The 20,558-nt window shown below is 35.2% G+C and overlaps 1 protein-coding gene across 1 annotated transcript; it reads right to left on the reverse strand.

Moving 5' to 3' along the window:
• Positions 1-342: 342 nt before the first annotated feature.
• Positions 343-17,833, reverse strand: LOC309485196 (uncharacterized protein). The gene is made up of 14 exons (XM_082151954.1): positions 17,774-17,833; positions 16,751-16,849; positions 13,965-14,003; positions 13,184-13,249; positions 5,932-6,053; positions 5,541-5,837; positions 5,347-5,442; positions 5,134-5,272; positions 1,909-2,039; positions 1,522-1,800; positions 1,241-1,336; positions 977-1,127; positions 701-783; positions 343-602 (listed from the first exon to the last, which is right to left on the reverse strand). The coding sequence occupies exons 2-14, from the start codon at positions 16,806-16,808 to the stop codon at positions 522-524; spliced, it is 1,638 nt and encodes a 545-aa protein (XP_082008080.1). The 5' UTR covers positions 16,809-16,849; positions 17,774-17,833; the 3' UTR covers positions 343-521.
• Positions 17,834-20,558: the final 2,725 nt, after the last annotated feature.

Raw genomic sequence — 20,558 nt, forward strand, 5'->3', positions numbered from 1 at the left:
ATCTTTACGAATTTAAATATTAGATGTTCAATATCAATCCAAAACTGGGTAAAGTTGTTGCATCGTTGCTTACCTTGAATGAGTTCCCACTATACTGCCAGAACTCTTGCATAAGGTTTAAATGAGACGCATAAAGCCCTTAATAACTTGGAATTCACAATGGAGCTGATTTATTATTTTATTTATGAATTCGTTTTTTTGCACCATGCTATTTGCATATAAGTTGTTGGAGGAAAATGTGATAAAAAAAAACGATCACAATGGTCACATCGAAAAAATCTGATAAAAACGCAAAGAAACCGAGTGCGGAAGATTTAAGGAAGTTGTAATAGAATTTTTAAAAAATATGTACCTCTTTTATAAAACTTTTATGCTGCTTTGTGCCCATTTTAATCCTTTAAATGAAAGCACATTAATGTAAAACTGAGATCTTCACAGTCTTCACATGATCAATGGGATATTTGCTGTCAGACACTAAACGAACAAGAATGTTTTATTTATTTTCCTGAAGGAGACTGAATTTACGGTTTTATCTTTTGCAGTTTTCTTAACTTCAGCTCTATGTTGCTTGGCAGATGGTAATTGACCAGCACCTGTTTTATCTGAAACAAAGATGGAGAGACAGATCAAACTAGCTATTATCTATTAGAACCATATTTTGTATAAATAGCCTATTTGTAGTAGCCTAAGTGTGACGTACTTGCTGTAAAACACTCTCAATGTTTCCACTCTGTGCAAGATCTGAAAATGAGGAAAGTTTCATTTGAAGTCCAATGACGTTGTCTAAAGGGAAACACACAGACAAACAGATAAAATACTCATATTTGTTGACATTAATCATACAAAAACATTACATGGGGTTATATGAAATTTAACACTGGCTTGTATATATATATATATATATATATATATATATATATATATATATATATATATATATATATATATATATAAATATAAAGACAAGACTTCTTACCATTAGAGGTGTTGCGTCCACTGTCCACCCTAAAGGCCCATCGACCGGGAACATGGACATTACTGGAGTTCTTGAGGTTTGAGATGGAGTTTCCGTTCTTTGATCCAGGAATCACAAAGAAGTCAGTGGAGCTGACTGTGTCAAAACCAGCCTGAAAGTGTAAAAATCATTAATCATATAAATAGTGTATATATACAGTACATATGCTATATATTTTAGTGAATAGTAACATTTTGTTTTCAACACAGAATACAAGCTTCTTACCTCCACCTGAAGTCCTGTTACAGCAATGTCACCATAATTCATCAGAATAAATGAAAAATTACTGCCTGAAATTAAAACCACTTGAAATGAAGTTTCCTGTAAAGAATGAAAAAAGATAATCACTTTAGCACTGTTCATCTTTTTTTTTTTTTTTCTTACAGTTTTGTAATATTAAAATTATTTTTATGAGCATTATTGACTGACCTACTACTAATTCTGAAACTGAACTGAATTGTGGATAAACTGAAAACATTCACATTTCAGATGTACATCAACCTTACTGTGTTAGTGTTGGGAAAGTAAGCGACTTTATCCCACGTTGCAACAAAGACCCAAGAAGCGTTGAAGGCCAGATTTGGGAAATGATTGTTTATATCCTGAGTGGCGCGTGTGAGAACCCTTCCACTAGTGTACTGATGATATGAAACCACACCTCTCGCACGGTTGTCAAGGTCGGTCCAGAGACCAGCAATTATATCTGGGCCTCCATTAGCAGGAAAGGAGTAGGGAACATATTGGTATGAAGGCTGGTTGAATGTGAGGTGTCCATTATTATTAACCTGAAACATGAGACATTTTGTCAAAATCACATCACATGATCCCAGATGAGTTTATAAAGCATTCAACTCACAGTTAGACTTTGAATCAAAATGGATTAAAATTCTTACATAAATCTGCCTGTATGTGCGGCCAAAGAACAGAAATGGGCTCAACAGTGGAATAACTGAGGAGCTTCCATCATCAACAGCAGGGTTTATTGTGTCTCCTGATGAGCCGAATGGGTAGAATATTTCTGGTGCTGTCAAGAGAGAGAGAAAAAAAACATATTTTTTCTGACATTGTTTTCACACTGATTTATCCGATAGCGTCTGGCTGCAGACTTGCACTCTCAGTCACCCGTGCTTCCTCTGCAAGTGACTTCACTTACTATAGGGTTAGGGTAGGATTAGGATTTGGTTGAGGGTTAGTTGCATGCAATTATGCATAATTTACGTTATTGCTATGTTAAGTACATGTTACATGTGTAGTCTGAGAGTGCAAGATCAAGTCTGCAGCCAGACCCTTCTCGATTTATGGGGCTCGTGTTTGAATCTAATGGGGGTAAAATCTCATTATAAAAATATATATATGTTCATTGCTTCCACATCATGCATTAAAATTGTTAAATGCACACCTATGGATTATCCCTTATATAATATAATACAAATAGAATTACATAATTATGTCATGTATATATATTTTTTTTACATTTTTTTTTTTTTTTGCAATTTATTATTATTATTTCTTCAGAATTTTCAGAATTCTTAAATTTTGTATTAACGTCATTTTCCATCATCTTTGGTCTTCTTACTGAAACGTTCCGTTTTGGGGTTACTTGCCATTTAAAGGGGACCTATTATGCCCCTGTTTTCAAGATGTAATATAAGTCTCAGGTGTCACCAGTGTGTGTCAGTGAAGTTTCAGCTCAAAATGCCTCAGATAATTTATTATACCATGTTGTAAATACCAATTTTTCCATGCGTCTTTAAATGCAAATGAGCTACTGCTCCCTGCCCCCTTTCCAGGAAAGCGCTTCCTTCAACAGTCAGTTATTTTACTTTGAAATGGGAGTTCCGTGTTGGAATGTCTGTTTTTGTTTTGTTCTGTCCAATACCACCAAGATACCCAATAATATTTTGCCACCACAGGTTGCCAGTTGGTGGAAAACACAGCATATTGCAGCCATGGAAGCCAGCGAACAAACTGGGTCAGAGATCCCAGATTCTACCCAACCTAAAAAGCTTCCTCACCCACCTAAATAAATCAACTCATCAACTAACAATGTGTAAGTCTCCTCGCATTCCATTGTCAATTGCTGAGCAGGGGTGCGTTAACTACCATAGTAGGATGCATCGTTGGAGAAATCAACTAGCTAGTCACGACTGTTTCCCGAAACCGTATGTTGCAAAGTATCGTTCAACCACGTTGGTTTATGACGTCTCACACGTGGTGGACTAATAACTTATTTTAATTAATCTGTTTGAGATCGAATTAACGCTAGATTTTGTCATATAAGTTACAGAGATGGCATCTGAAGACCATTTCTAATTTTTCTCAGTTATTTTGCTTTATTACCAGACTCAATATTTGGCTCGTTCTTACATAGTAGAGCACGTTCGCACATGCGCAGTCTTCAAAAACGGTGCTTTACATCTCTTGACAAACTAAAAGACGTAAATTACATTTGTAGGTATTCTAAATAAATAACACGGGTTGTACTGAACGTCAGCTTGCTTATTTTGCTAAAGATAAGGATTTATTCAGTCTACATCTCATGTAAACTATAAACTATGCTTCTAACCACAGCTCGAGAGCTGTCGTTCCAACCACACAAGTTTGCGATGCTGTTTGCGAACGTTCGTTGGAACGATGGTTTCGGGAAACACCAAATCGTTGAACTATGCTGATAACGACGGAACTTGCGAACATAGTTGGCTAACGATGCTTTCGGGAAATGCACCCCTGATGCGAGCTCCACAGCAGACTTCTTCCCGACAATCAAAGCGGCGCTACATCAAGAAAGTGCGGAAGACCGCGAGTACTTAGGGTGCCATTTGGGACAGGGCCAATGATCTCTGATATTTTGAATTTGGACTGCAGTACCCATTTCAACTGCTAGCTGTCAATCTCACATACTGCACCTTTAAGTACTAGTATGACCAACTAGCGGTTAGTATTACGTTTTTAGTATTAAATTAGACCAATCTACATTTTTATGTAACTGACTTTAAAAAGTTATGAACTTAGAAATGTAATGAGACTAGTCTTAGCAGTTTATGCAACCAGCCCCTGTGATGTCAGGAGTAAATGAAGACTGTTCACTCTTAAATCAAAACACCTCAATCGCATACAAGACAATCTTGTTGCTACACCTTCTCCGGCATTAAGACAATGGCGGACAGAAACTGGCCGAGCAGGATGACGTCAAACTATGAATGAATGAATGAGGCATTTATATAGCGCTTTCATATGTACTACTGTACACCCAAGGCGCTTTACAATTATATCAGGAAATCTCTCCTCAACCACCACCAGTGTGCAGAATCCACTTGGATGATGCGACAGCAGCCACAGTACAACGGCGCCAGTGCGCTCACCACACACCAGCTATAGGTGGAGAGGCGAGAGAGTGTTAGGGCCAATTCAATGGAAGGGGATTATTAGGAGGCCATGATTGGAAAGGGCCAATGGATGGAATTTGGCCAGGACACCGGGGTTACACCCCTACTCTTATGTGAAGTGCCATGGGATTTTTAATGACCACAGAGAGTCAGAACCTCGGTTTTACGTCTCATTTGAAGGATGGTGCTCTTTGACATTATAGTCACTAGGCTATGGGCGTTAGGACCCACACAGACCACAGGGTGAGCGCCCCGCTCCCTACTGGCCTCACTAACACCTCTTCCAGCAGCAACCTGGTTTTCCCAGGAGGTCTCCCATCCAGGTACTGACCAGGCTCAACCCTGCTTAGCTTTAGTGGGCAACCAGTCTTGGGCTACAGGGTGATATGGCTGCTGGATACCTCTATGCTAATACGGGACAGTTCGTCAGTGGTCGTGGGCGGGGCCTGAGCAGTATGACATCATACTGCTCAGAAAATGAAAACGCTTGTTGTTCCATGAGACTGTTTAAAAAAAGGAGTACATAGATTTTTATCATTGTAGGGTGGTTGTGTCCACACATTTATATGCAAGCACCATGTAAAACTGAATTTTGGATAATAGGTCCCCATTAAGACATCAATGTGATTCGCTGACAGCATGGGAAATGATCAAATACATGTTTTTCAAAACTCGGGATGACAACAGGTCAACAACTGATAATAGTAATTGATATGCTAATGAATGTCTTACCTAATCCGCTGTTCACAAGAAAAGCCCAACGACCCGGAACGTTTACATTAGTCGTGCTGTTGAGGTTTGGGGTGGAGCTGCCATTATTTGAATAATGAATTTGATAGTAGTCAGTGGAGTTTATGGTGTCGTATCCAGCCTATTAAAACACAAATGTTATGTATATTCATACAAAGCCTGTATAGAATATTATATAAATCTTGTTAGTTTTACCTCCACTGGAGAAGATATCACAGCAAAGTCACCATAATTCATCAGAATAAAAGAAAAACCACCTCCTGAAATTAAAACGACTTGAAAAGAGATTGCCTGAAAAGAAAAAAAAACAACATCATGATTCATAGTCTACACAGTCTGTGACCTTGTGGCAAAAAAAAAAAAAAAAAAAAAAAAAAAAAAAAATTTACCTGTGCTGAGCTAAGATTAGATACACTTGTATTCCACATCTGAACATATTCCCATGTTGCAACAAAGACCCAAGAAGCAGTGAAGCCCCTCTGAGGGAAATACCAGTTTATATCCTGAGTGGCGCGAGTGAGCACACTTCCACTAGTGTACTCCTGATACGAGTAGTTACGTATCCCAAAATAATCAGGATCAATCCAGAGCGGAGCAATGAAATCTTCGGTTCCATTTTTGGGAATGTAGTAAGGGAGAGATTCTGGTAAAGGTTGGCTGAATGTAAGGAGTCCGTTATTATTAACCTGAAATAAGAGAAATCAGTTTAAATTCAGTTTGAAATGGCTTACCACAACATTTCCATTCATATTAAGTCTTGTATTGAAATCGGATTCTCACGTATGTGTTGTTGTACGTGCGGCCAAAGAACACAAATGGAGTGGAGAAGGTAACATTTACAAAGGCGTCAGAATGTGCACTGTCTCCTGCTGCTGAGCCGAATGGATAGAATATTGTCGGTGCTGCAGAGAGAATGAACACAAAAAATACAAAACGACAACAACATATTTAATCTCTACAGAAATGTATATACGTTCCTTTAAGAGTAAAATCTAACTGAAGTATATTCCAAGAGTGTTTAGGAACACTTAAAGGGGTACTTCTCCGCTGGCAAAATGGGCTTTCAATAAAAACTGAGCTGCATTTACAGTAGAGAGGCTTGTTTTTTGCTACCTGACTAGAGAAAACAAAGAAAAAAGGCTGATGTCTTCCCTTTTGCCAAATACTGTAGCCAAAAACTTCAACAACCATAATACACTGGGCATGTTGCCATCCAAGGCAACTCCAACCCGATCTCACGGGAAAACGTACAAATTCTACGAGGTGGCTTATTCGTACGAATTCATACGACCTGACTCGTACGAATTAGTAAGATTTTTGCAAAATCGTACATACAGTATTTTACGAATTTGCCAATTCGTATGAATTCATGCGAATGACCTACCCCTGACCCCGCCCCTAAACCTACCCATCACGTGGGTTTAGACAAATCGTACAAATTCGTACGAGTGAGGTCGTACGAATTAGTACGAATTAGCCAACTTTTTATCATTCGTACAAATTCGTACGAATTGGTCGTGAGATAGCGTTGGCAACTCCCACCAGTCTGCTATCCGCTTGTTAACTTGTGACTTAAGGAACACTGTTTCCGGGTCCAAGCCTTCAATTATTTCAATTGAGAATACTATTTCAACAGTCTCCGAGCTCATGGCGTCCCGGATATTTTAAAGATTTATAAAGTGGATAAAAGTTAGATAAAAAGTTAGCTGGCTGGTAAGCACCCTCGAACTAACATTGGTCCCTGGAGATTACTTCTCCACCTTCTTTGACTTTGACTTTTTCTCAAGAAGGTTAATTTTTTTCTGTTGAATGTCATCGAGTAAAAACATGAACTCAATGGAAAGTAGCTTAATAGAAAATTAAGATACTGATACAGTTTTTCTCATGTTTATAACTGTAAAGCTGCTAATTTTAAACAATTTATTGTATAAATTGGTATGTAAACGTGACATGATTTCACTGTTTTTTTTTGTTGTTGTTGTTTTTTTACATTTGATTACTTAATTCATTTTCTGTAGGTGTTATTTTTTACCTGAATACTACTGTTAGACCTATCTGACAACTTAAAGCAGTGTTAATTTAATTTGTATATATTGTTCTGTTTTATTTATTTGTTCTTTTTGTACTTTATTTACTGACTGTTGAATCTTAGTCAACTAAATCTATTTTAGATTTAGGCGGCTTAAATCCTGTGATATTTATTGTCAACTAAAACCAAAACTACTAGACCAAAACTAAAACAGTTCAGATAACTAAAATATGAATAAAGTTCAATGGCATTTTAGACAAAAGACTATGACCAAAACCAGCACATTGTAGGCAGTTGCTAAAGGCTGCGAAGAGGAAACGCCACGACGGAAAATCTGAAAAACCTGTAGTCCACATTTCAGACTGGATGAGCATGAATAGACTTGCATCATGGGAAAGGAATTCAGTAATTATGTTTTGACAAAATTCTGTTGAACTGCATAAGCAAATTGCTATAAGAAAATGACTTAAAAATTTAAAATGTCCATTACTGCCATCATGACAGTAATCAGGGCAACTTGGGTTTACTTGATTATCCATACATAACTTTTAGAATTTTGATTATAAAACTAAACATTTAGTTATAATCGTACTAATACATATTATTTGAAGAAGAAGAATTACAATTACACTGTTATGGTAGTTTGATTATAAAGTGTATTTGAGACTATAGACTAAATAGATCTGGCTATGTGAGACTATAGTTTGAATGAATCCCTTTTCTTTTCATGACACATTGACATGAGAGTACAGAATGGCTCATTCGGCATTATCCTGAACATTGTAAGCACATTTTATGTGTCATTGAATTGAAGAGAGTGCTTTAGGCAAAACAAAGGAGAAAAACTGAAAGAAATTGCTGCTCTGTGAGTTTGTTCAATTCACACCACAGATCTGGTTCTAATTCAAAGGTTCATAATTACTTGGCGCCGATGGAGATGTTGTTGATGGAGATGTTGTTGATGTAGAATTTGATGATGTAGAATTTGATGATGTAGAATTTGTTGATGTAGAATTTGTTGATGTAGAATTTTTAGATGGAGATGTTGTTGATGGATAATTTGTTGTTGATGGATAATTTGTTGATGGAGATGTTATTGATGGAGATGTTGTTGATGGAGATGTTGTTGATGGAGATGTTGTTGATGGATAATTTGTTGATGGAGATATTATTGGAGCAATGGCTTTTGAAGAAAAAGAACATTATTTTAAATCAATGTGTAAAGCTCACTTAACCCTGTTGTAAACAAAACAACAAAGTATATTTGAGACTATATAGATCTGGCTATGTTAATCAATCCTTTTTTCTTTTCAAGACACATTGACATTACAGAATCTCTCTTTCAACATTATCCTGAACATCGTATAAGCATTCGTTTTATGTGTGATAGAATAGTAGAGAGACTCTTTTGGGAGTATAACGTGACATCCTTTTGATTTTTAGTCCTTTACAGTAAAATCAGTCTACAGGCTTTCATCCAACCTAGGAAGTCGGGGAAGGTCTCTTTTTTAAAGTTTTGTTACACACTTTTATCACATTGGCAATAAGAAAATTATTTTGTTTGTTTTTGTTTGTTTTTGTGCACAAAAAGTATTCTCGTCGCTTGATAAACTTAAGGTTGAGCCACTGTAGTCACTTGGACTATTTTAATTATGTCTTTATACTAACTTTTCTGGGCTGGCAGATATCAATTACTGTACCTAGCAGACTATGAAGGAGTGATCCAGCTCTCAGATTTCATCAAAAATATCTTAATTTGTGTTCCAAAGATGAACGAAAGTCTTACGGGGTTGGAACAACACGAGGGAGAATAATTACTGACAGAATTTTCATTTTTGGGTGAACTAACCCTTTAATATAGGGGGTAGATCTATTAGTGTTTAATGTTCTATTATTTTGGAATTTAACCCTAAAACAGGCAGAGTGGAAAATGATCATCAAAAAAATAATAATGTCATGTCACTTTTAATATCATCTGGACTTAAGTAAAACATATCCAAAGGATTTTTTTTAAAATATTTGATATAGTTTAGATTTTATGAGTTGTATCTCCCAGGACACATTGCCCTATAAAGGTATAAAAAAAGGTCCAAGTCATAAATGTTTCTCTGATTTGTTTGATGCAAAAAATAATAATAATATGCTAAATATGCTGCATGTATGACATGTCTAAGTGTCCTAAAATTGAGGCATATATATTTTTAATTAAGAAGATTAATATATGCCTACTTTATAAAAAGTCAGAATGTCCAGCACTATGGAGGACATGTTGGCTTTAGGTTAAACTGACAAAACGAGCACAGAACATTTTAACCAAATCATGTGACCCACATACTCCAAACATCAACTATGATACTGACAACAGTACTGGATGAAAAATTATTTCTCATGCCTCCAACAAGAGAAGAAAGAATATGTATATTGTGTACACATTGCCTGTTTTAGGGTTCAAATGTGTTCTGGTATGTCTGAGTTTTTAAGGGTTACCATTGTGCTGAAGTGTAGAGCCTGTGGTTCGATTGACGATTGGTCAGCACTATTAAGACTGTAATTACTATATTTTAAAAGTAATTTTAAAGTAAAAAAGTAAAGAATTTTAAAAGTATTACATTTCACAGTAATAGTCTTTTGGATACATACTTTAATACATGCTGGTGTACTTATACATATGATAACAGCTTGAAAATAATAAATATATAAAAATATATATAACATTATAAATTTCTCTATATATGTGTGTTTATGCTGCATGACTAAATATATCTGCAATGTATTACACATGCAGTACCATATCTGATCACATATATTATGAAGTGTATTACTGAATATAAACTTACATAGATTATGATATATTAGTAAATATATTGTCACATATTTTTCAATATATGAAAAGCAGCAATTCCTTGTGTATTAATCAATACATTGTAATATATTATTCTGTTTATTTTCAAATATACTTTTAAACCATTTAATATATTGATCATTCATATATAGGGAAACATTTTCTTTAAGGGTTAACTGATGTTTTCTCACCATTTATATTTTGTTTGTTTATTGAAAATTTGAAAGTAAAGTGTTCACATATTTACATATTCATCTACACGTTGCTCTCAGCAGTGTGGACAACGTCAGGATGTTCGCTATCAGTTTATCACTGCTCACATGTTTCAAATTCTTTGTACCCCAAAGCGGAGAATGGAACTGAACTTAAACCTGCTGTCATTAATCTCAATTCAAACAACAAAATCACTCACTGCTCTTGAGTTACTCTAATCGCTTTAATAAGGGTTTATAAAAGGAAGACTATGCACTGTTCTTTTTTGTTTTACATTTGATTACTTAATTCATTTTCTGTAGGTGCTATTTCTTACCTGAATACTACTGTTAGACCTACCTGACAACTTAAAGGACTGTTAATTTAATTTGTATATTTGTTCCGTTTAATTTATTTGCTCTTTTTTTTTTTTTTTTGCTTTATTTACTGACTGTTGAATCTTAGTCAACTAAATCTATTTTAGATTTAGCCGGCTTAAATCTTGTGATATTTAGTCAGCTAAAACCAAAACTACTAGACCAAAACTAAAACAGTTCAGATAACTAAAATATGAATAAAGTTCAATGGCATTTTAGACAAAAGACTATGACCAAAACCAGCACATTGTAGGCAGTTGCTAAAGGCTGCGAAGAGGAAACGCCACGACGGAAAATCTGAAAAACCTGTAGTCCACATTTCAGACTGGATGAGCATGAATAGATTTGCATCATGGGAAGGAATTCAGTAATGATGTTTTGACAAAATTCTGTTGAACTGCATAAGCAAATTGCTATAAGAAAATAATTTAACAGTTAAAATGCCCATTACTGCCATCATGACAGTAATCAGGGCAACTTGGGTTTACGTCATTAAATATTTACTAATCTTACTAAAACATATTATTAGAAGAAGAAGAAGAATTACAATTACACTGTTATGGTAGTTTGATTATAAAGTGTATTTGAGACTATAGACTAAATAGATCTGGCTATGTGAGACTATAGTTTGAATGAATCCCTTTTCTTTTCATGACACATTGACATGAGAGTACAGAATGGCTCATTCGGCATTATCCTGAACATTGTAAGCACATTTTATGTGTCATTGAATTGAAGAGAGTGCTTTAGGCAAAACAAAGGAGAAAAACTGAAAGAAATTGCTGCTCTGTGAGTTTGTTCAATTCACACCACAGATCTGGTTCTAATTCAAAGGTTCATAATTACTTGGCGCCGATGGAGATGTTGTTGATGGAGATGTTGTTGATGGAGATGTTGTTGATGAAGAATTTGTTGATGTAGAATTGGTTGATGTAGAATTTGTTGATGTAGAATTTGTTGATGTAGAATTTGTTGATGTAGAATTGGTTGATGGAGATGTTATTGATGGAGATGTTGTTGATGGAGATGTTGTTGATGGAGATGTTGTTGATGGAGATGTTGTTGATGGAGAATTTGTTGATGGAGATATTATTGGAGCAATGGCTTTTGAAGAAAAAGAACATTATTTTAAATCAGTGTGTAAAGCTCAATTAACCCTGTTGTAAACAAAACAACAAAGTATATTTGAGACTAGGCTATATAGATCTGGCTATGTTAGAATGTTAGGCTATGTCTTTTCTTTTCAAGACACATTGACATTACAGTACAGAATCTCTCTTTCAGCATTTTCCTGAACATTGTATAAGCATTCGTTTCATGTTTCGTAGAGTAGTAGAGAGACTCTTTTGGGAGTATAATTTGACATCCTTTTGATTTTCCCAGAAAAAAACGTCCCGAGTCCTTTACAGAAAAATCAGTCTACAGGCTTTCATCTAACCTAGGAAGTCGGGGAAGGTCTCTTTTTTAAGTTTTGTTACACACTGTTAACACATTGGCAATAAAAAGGGGATTAATACAGGAAAAATAGTACAGCCCCTTTAACAATAAGTGTGCAGTTAACAATTAATGTTAACAGTAAGTCACTGTACTATATACTGAGAAAAACTGTAATTGATCTAACCTTACATTTTGTAAAAAAAAAAAAAAAATCTTACATTTAACAGTATTTTAAAGTAAAAATAACAAATTATCTCATAATTTACAGTGAAAAGCCATACATTTACTTTCCCAGGTGGTTACACTTTATTTTACACTGTAGTTACACATTTAAGTACCTAGTAATATTAAAGGGGTGGTATAATGACCTTTTCATAAGATGTAAAATAAGTATTTGATGTCCCAAGAGCGTATGTGAAGTTTTAGCTCAAAATACCCCACATATTTTTATATAGCATGTTAAAATTGTCCCTTTTTGAGGGTGAGCAAAAACACATCGTTTTTGTGTATGTCCCCTTCTTTGACTTTGACTTTTTCTCAAGAAGGTTCATTTTTTTCTGTTGAATGTCATCGAGTAAAAACATGAACTCAATGGAAAGTAGCTTTATAGAAAATTAAGATACCGATACTTTTTTTCTCATGTTTAAAACTGTAAAGCTGCTACTTTTAAACAATCTATTGTATAAATTTGTATGTAAATAAACGTGATGTGATTTTACTGGAGTGTTGAATTCCAGAGCTGGTGCTAACATCCACATCGCAATGATCAGATGCTTTCTTCAATTACAGAACAAAAATATATGTGAATATACTGCAAAATATAATGCGATATATTACATAATACATTTCCATATATGGGAAAATAGTGCTTATATTTTTCAATGTACTGCAATATAGCATTGACCATGTATGGCTATATATTAATACATATCAAATATTTATAAATGGGAAAAAAAAATAGCATTACATGTAATATTCACAAAGTTGTGTCCTTTATTGTGTACATATATTGCACGTTCCCATATAAATGTGAATGTATGTTCACACATACACACACACATTCCCAGCATGCTTTGCTTCTGACTGTTAAAGGACAGCAAATGTTAAAATTAACTGTTATTTAATGTGTTTTGCTCAAAACTATAATGTATATACCTGGCACTGTCGTTGATGGAGATGTTGTCGATGTAGAATTTGCTGATGGAGATATTGTTGAAATGGCTTTTGAAGAGAAAGACAATACATTTTAAATCACTGTGTAAAGTTCAGTTAGCCCTGATGTAAACAATACAACAAAGTATATTTAAGACTATAGACTATATAGATCTGGCTATGTGAGACTAGATTAGTTTGAATGAATCCCTTTTCTTTTCAAGACACATTGACATTACAGTACAGAATCTCTCTTTCGGCATTATCCTGAACATTGTTAGTATAAGCATTTGTTTCATGTGTGATAGAATAGTAGAGGGACTCTTTTGGGAGTATAATGTGACATCCTTTTGATTTTCCGGCATAAACGTCCCGAGTCCTTTACAGTAAAATCAGTCTACAGGCTTTCATCCAACCTAGGAAGTCGGGGAAGGTCTCGTTTTTTTAAAGTTTTGTTACACACTGTTAACACATTGGCAATACAAAAGGGATTAATACATGAAAATGTGTACATACGATACAGCCCCTTTAACAATACGTTTGCAGTTAACAATTAATATTAACAGTAAGTTACTGTAATATATACTGAGAAAACTGTAATTGATCTAACCTTACATTTTGTGTGATTTTACCTTTTTTAATTTTTTTTTACATAAGAAAAATAAATTTCATAATTTACAGTGAAAAGCCAAAAACTGACTTGAGCTGAAGATGTTATACTGCCTCACACAATAAAGAGAATGGTTAGAGTGGAAAAACATGTTCTAATAAAGGTCTGTTTTACCTGCCAGTGTTGTTGGTGCAGATGTGTTTTGTGCCCTGGCTGTTAAAGAGAAAGAAATGTTATTGAAATGAGAAACACACATTTGCCTGTATTTCTTGTGTTTGCCACATTAAGGGTCCTATTTTAACGATCTGAAACGCAAGTGTCAAGTGTCAAGCGCAAAGCACAAGTAACTTTGTGGGCGGGTCTTGGGCGCTGTTGCTATTTTCCCGGCGGGATAAATGCCTCTTGCGCCCGGCGCAAATCTAAAAGGGGTTGGTCTGAAGTAGCTTCATTATTCATAGGTGTGGTTTGGACGTAACGTGAAATAAACCAATCAGAGCGACATCTCACATTCCCTTTAAGAGCAGGCGCGCTTGTTCTAAAAGCGGATTCCTATTATAACGGCGGATTTGCCAGGCGCGCGCCAGGAGCGGTTCACAGCCGAGGAGACCGACGTTCTCGTCAGGGACATTGGGGATGGAGAAACCCACCCAAATTAACTTCGGTTAACCCTCTGGAGTCTGAGCGTTTTTTTGGGCCCTGGGGGTGTTCTGACATGCTCTGACATTTGTGCTTTTTTCAGTTGCTTATAAACATATTAATGGCAAAGGTGTAAATTCACTCTATATAGCACAAACAGGACTACAATAATATGTGAGCCACATGTATGTACATGTTTTCATTTTTGAGAGAATAATGTTTATGCGTGGTTATCGAAAAAACGAAAAATTAAAGTTTTTGAAATAAGGCCACAAAACACATACTAAATATGTGGCAATAAGACTTTTGACTATTGGATGTCGTCGCCTATAGTTTTTTCTTCAAAATTATGTGAAAATAGTCTTGCTTTATTGTTCACATAAAACCATACATTGATTTAAATTGATGTAAAACAGGTTTTGCTTGGAAAGCCAATATGCGAGGGGGCGTGAACGAGGAGTGGTTTACACCTTAGAATACACCCACTCTGCATAATGATGAGCCATTCACTCAGGTGTGACACTGACTGAGCCACAATGCAAGGACAAAAGATATATTTAGAAGAAGACTTATATTGACCATTTAAGATTTTGCTTACATCTATCTTGTAAATTTCTATCTTTGCTATTTTATTAAAACATTAGGCTACAACAATAATTACAATTTCAACAATATTTCAAGTGTACTCTTTCTTTGTAAAAAAATGATTATAGGCCTACATTTTATCTATGTATTCATTAGTTTGAATATAACCAACATTGGAACAGCTAACATCTTAGTTGATGACTTTATTTTTGACAAAAATAGTATTTTATATATAGAAATTGCTAAACAAAAGCTTATTTGATGTGGCAGTATATTCTACAGTAAAAACTGTACCCAAATCTAGTCAACAAAATGTTGTCTTTCATATTTCGTCTGACTGTAACGTTGTTTTCATGAAATATTAGGGCATATTGTTAATTTGCAGTTTAACACGTTGCTTATACAAATAGCCTACATTTTATTTCAACATTCAGTCGATGTTTACTTATCTCAGTATAGCAATGCAGTTTGCTAAAACATCATCATTCATTCACACACGCGATTTAAATTTAAACTGTCTTTGCCAGCTGTGGTAAACAGCGCGCATCTCTGCCGTTTATTCATTCATAAACAGAAACCCACGTGAAGAAATTCACGTGAGAAGGAAAAAACTTACTCAGCTCGCTCCTCCATATACCCGCACTTCTGAGGGACATTTTCCATTAGTATTATTCCTCACAGCGCTGCAAGACGGTGTAAACAAGTAATGATCTAAATAAACGCTGATGGGGCGTTCACAGGATTGCCTCAGCCATTTGCGTTTGAATAGCGCGCGCTCTCCGTGGGCGGAGTCACATTACATCTGAATTAGCTGTAATTAGGTCGACTGGAATCGCTCTCTTTTAATACAGATTTCACAAGATGAGAATATTTGTTTTTTATATAAATTACTTCATTTAAAAGAAGAGAATTCAAGCTTCATGCCTGTGTGTCTGTATGTCTGTTTGACTGAGTATTCGCTGAGTTATTGTTAATTTTCGGACGCGTTTCAGAATGGACTTCACTGGCAGAGAGAAGGCAGAACTCGCTTCGTGTTTATTTTTCTTTATTTGGCAAAAAGCACAACACTTTGTTTTTATTGTGAGTATACACAAAAATAATACACATTTAACAGAATCGATTGATGTATTAAACTCCTATGGAAAATCAAAGTCAACAGAGTATTTATGAGTTTCTTTTACACTAATAAAAAAAAAGCGAGCTGGTATCGCCGGCGAATGATAATTTGGGTAAATGTGTAAGCTAGATGTATGCTTTTATAATAAATTGTCTGTCTATCTATCTATCTATCTATCTATCTATCTATCGTAATAATGTATGATTTGCAAAAATGAAAACTGCTGCTTCTGTGTAGATGAGAGAATCAAAGTGCGCGTTGTGCACACGCTACATTGATTATGGCCAAGCATGCGCCCTTAAAATAGCATATGAATAACATGCGCAACATGCCACTGACTTTAAACAATTTTTTCCTGTTTAGTAGCGCAATTGTTTTCTAAACCTGCAAAATAGCATGAAGGAACGTTTGCGCCGGAACACGCCTCCTCTTTGCGCTGAACCGCCCCCGGGAGCGCAAGTGTATTTCTTAGTTAACCGACGTGCTTCTGTGGAGGGAAAAGTCCGCTTTACGCGGTTGCAAAATAGGAATGATACATGCGTCGGTGTACAAAGTCAATTGCGCTGGGTGCAAGATAGGGCCCTAAGACTGATAATCAAAAAGATAGTAAACTAAACCTTACTCAGTGCCAGGACTGATATGAACACCAGCAGAAGCTGTGAAACCAGAAATAATCTCATGATGATGAAGTCAGAGATAAAACCAGCATGTAGGAGTCCTTCTGTAATCATAGAGCATTATTATAGCACTAATAAATGCATTTAAACCAATGTCAGTCTGGAATATCTCTTATTTAACCACTTTTTTTTTTTTTGAAACCCATATTAAAATTCAAAATTAAATAAAAGTTTACATATATAACAACATACACCATCACAATTCTAGTATAACTTTTTTTTTTCGCAACATCAGTCAAATTATCCACACACTCCAGCTAAGGATCATTTTGTTCATTTGGGCTTATTTTGAGTCAAAAATGAACAATTCATCAGGTTGATATAAGTTAATAAATGTAAATAAACAACACATATAGTAGGCCTACAGACTCTCTATTTGTACAAATTGCTGCACATTCATTTAATTCTGAATTGTGCACACATAAGTTGAAAGGCATTTGTTTGTGCATATCTGCAACATTTATCAAGTTCACGGATAATTGTGCGTGCATTTATTAATCATTATTATACTAAAATCATAATAAAGTAGGCTATGTAGCCTACACAAAATCAGATGAGCCCAGAATATGAACACAACATGTTTATTACATGTTACGCATTTTCCTAATGCTTTTTATTAATGTAATTTTTAGGGGGTGCTATCGCGGTGCTTTGGTCTTTCTTAGGGGTGCTAAAACACCTGCTAGCCCCTCAGTAGCGCCGCCCGTGCTCAAAAACAGCTGCAAACTCGAAAATGAATTGTTCAATTATATCTGTGAATCCATTTGACAGGTTCAGAGAAAATAATCGTCTCAAAACTAAGATTCATTTATGAATCAGACATTTTACATTTAAAATGAAATATAAGCCTACCCATTTTTATAGAGTGTTTTAATTCAATCCATTACAATTTTCTTAGAGAATATGCCTATAGTTTATGAAGCCCAACAGTACATAATCTAAAGAAAATAAAGACATATTTTACTTACATCAGTCAGCTGCTTCTAAGAGGCTCTGACACCAACTGTGGGTTACAGGATGCTTTTTCAATGTGTCCCTGCGTTTCGCTCGAGGGTAAAACATCTTGTGGAATGGAAGAAAACGTGTTTTCATTTGGAACACTGCCAGTCATTCTTCAACAGAAAATCTTTAAAATGTTTCTTTTTACATTTAGAATTTTTTGTAACATATTAGTTTACATATCATGTCACAATATCTGAGAACGTAGTACTTTAACCGATTACTTAATATCGGTAACACTTTACAACAGGGTCTCATTTGTTTACATTAGTTAATGCATTCACTAACATAAACCAATTATGAGGAGTATATTTTTACAGCATCTATTAATCTTTGTTAATTTGTTAGTTAAAAAATGTCCTTCATGTTAGATCACAGTGAATTAACTAATGTTCACAGATACATTTACATTTACATTTATTCATTTAGCTGACGCTTTTATACAAAGCGACTTACAATTGCTATATATGTCAGAGGTCGCACGCCTCTGGAGCAACTAGGGGTTAAGTGTCTTGCTCAGGGACACATTGGTGTCTCACAGTGGATTCGAACCCGGGTCTCTCACACCAAAGGCATGTGTCTTATCCACTGCGCCACTACCACCCCCATAGATACACCATTTGATCTTAAAAGTGTTTTAGATAATGATTAACATTAACTGAGTAAGAGCTGTAGAAGTATTGTTCATTCTCAGTAGTTGTTAACAAATGACATCTTATTGTAAGGTTAATATTTAATGCATATGGATTTACTCCATTTCGGAAATTATTTTATACCTATAGAGAAATGTGACTGAAACACATTTTACTAACTAACTGTTTTATGGTCGTTGAATTTTAATACAACAGTTATATCTGACTATGGCAAATATCAGAAACATTTTTCTACACCTACAGAAATGGTAACTAGAAGAAATATACAAATATGGTTACAAAATCAGTAAATCAGAACAGCCTGTAAACCCTACGTGTTGGTCTCCATAAGGATAGTTAAACCTGACATTTTTAACTTGTGGGGACATTTTTGGTAACACATTAATTTGATGGTCCCTTTTGAATATTCTGTTAACTATAAGCAACTTTGCAACTACATGTCAACTAATTTGCATTATTAGTGGACTGTTTGCTTAATATCTGCTAACTCTTTATTTGTGATGCTCCTCCAACAGACACTCGACTGACTATAAGTAACTTTGCAACTACATGTCAACTTATTCTAACCCTAACCCTAACCCTACCAGTCTACTAATACTCTATTAACACTCTAATGAGAGTTAGTAGACATGTAGGTGCAATGTTACTAGACTGTTAAAGGGACCATCAAAATAAAGTGAAAACACATTTTTTGTGCCCCAAACTAAATATGTGTGTGAACCTGTATGAGACATAAATGAGTTCACCTTCCTGTTGAGTGACTTCTCATCCAATGAAAAGAATGTTCAGTTTGTATGTCAGCAGTTACATTTCTTAACCTGACACTGACAGCAATGTTAAAAGAATGTAAGTTGTGTGAACAACATCTGCTGATTCCTTGAAAATTTTGACTTAACAGAACTATGTAAAACATACACGTAAAAGAATGATGTACTGCAAAACAATCATATAAAATACTTTGAACAACTATAGTCACAATCTCATTGACTCTCTTCTGGCCCTGCTTGTTAGAATTTATGTGGAGACATTTAAGCTTAAGATATTGAATGGTAAACAGAATGACTCAGCTGTTTTCATGAACATGAAACCGTAGCTGAAAGAACAAGCATACACAGAAATACATACTGGGAACTAAATTCTCAGAAGGCGAGTGTGTCAGACAGAGTTATGGCACGCACGGAGATGAAAAGGCTAAGTATGGACTTATCTAACTCTGGGGGATACGGTGAATAAGCTAAAGTCCCAAAAAGTTGGTGCGTTCCTTTAAATGTCTAGCAAACAATTCATGTCAGTCAGTGTGTGCTTATATGAAGAGAGGCATTAATAAACAAAACCCTGTTCACTTCACAGTCACACAAGACAAAACATATAGATAGTGTAACCCTTGACTCACGTTAAATAGGTAAGGCGAAATTAAAAGTATAGACCAGTTGCTAGGTTCAGCAGGATTACCATAGGAACTACGGTGAATGTGCAATGAAATGGCTGGAGGCAAAGAGTAAGTAAGAAAAAGTATTATTTAGTAAACAAATAGAAATAAAAGCAGTTCAAAATAAACAATATTTAACAATAAGCATAGCCGGCATATGCAACACAAAAAAATATCCCCAGTCCCATTGAGCTCAGTTTGTCTTTCTTATGTTATAAGTCAAGTCAATTGTCTTTATAGTTCAGTTCCTTTTTTCCTTAAAAGTGGTGTTTTAAGGCGTTACCACTCGGCACGGTGGGAAAAAGTGGTTCTTCGACTTCGAAGTTAAATCCAGTTCTGGGCACAGGCTCGCCATCTCCATCCGGAGAGAATCCAGGAAATCCATCCAGGGTTTTCTTAACCATGTAATACTAGCCTGCACAACAATAATGTTATTATTGTTTACAGCTAAATAAAAGTCTGTTATCCTATCTCTTCTCAATTGCTATAGCTTTGTTTATCTTTTCTCGTATTACCATACTACAAATATACAGTAATGTTTTACATGCATGTTTTTAACTCAAATATCTTTTTTATATTATTCAACCATAACATTATGATTAAATATTTTTAACCAATTAGCATATTCATTTTTAAACAAATTTTAACTTTCTGTACATCATGAAATGAATT

This window comes from Leuciscus leuciscus, assembly GCF_965113295.1.
Source record: "Leuciscus leuciscus genome assembly, chromosome: 21".
Lineage (NCBI taxonomy): Eukaryota > Metazoa > Chordata > Actinopteri > Cypriniformes > Leuciscidae > Leuciscus > Leuciscus leuciscus.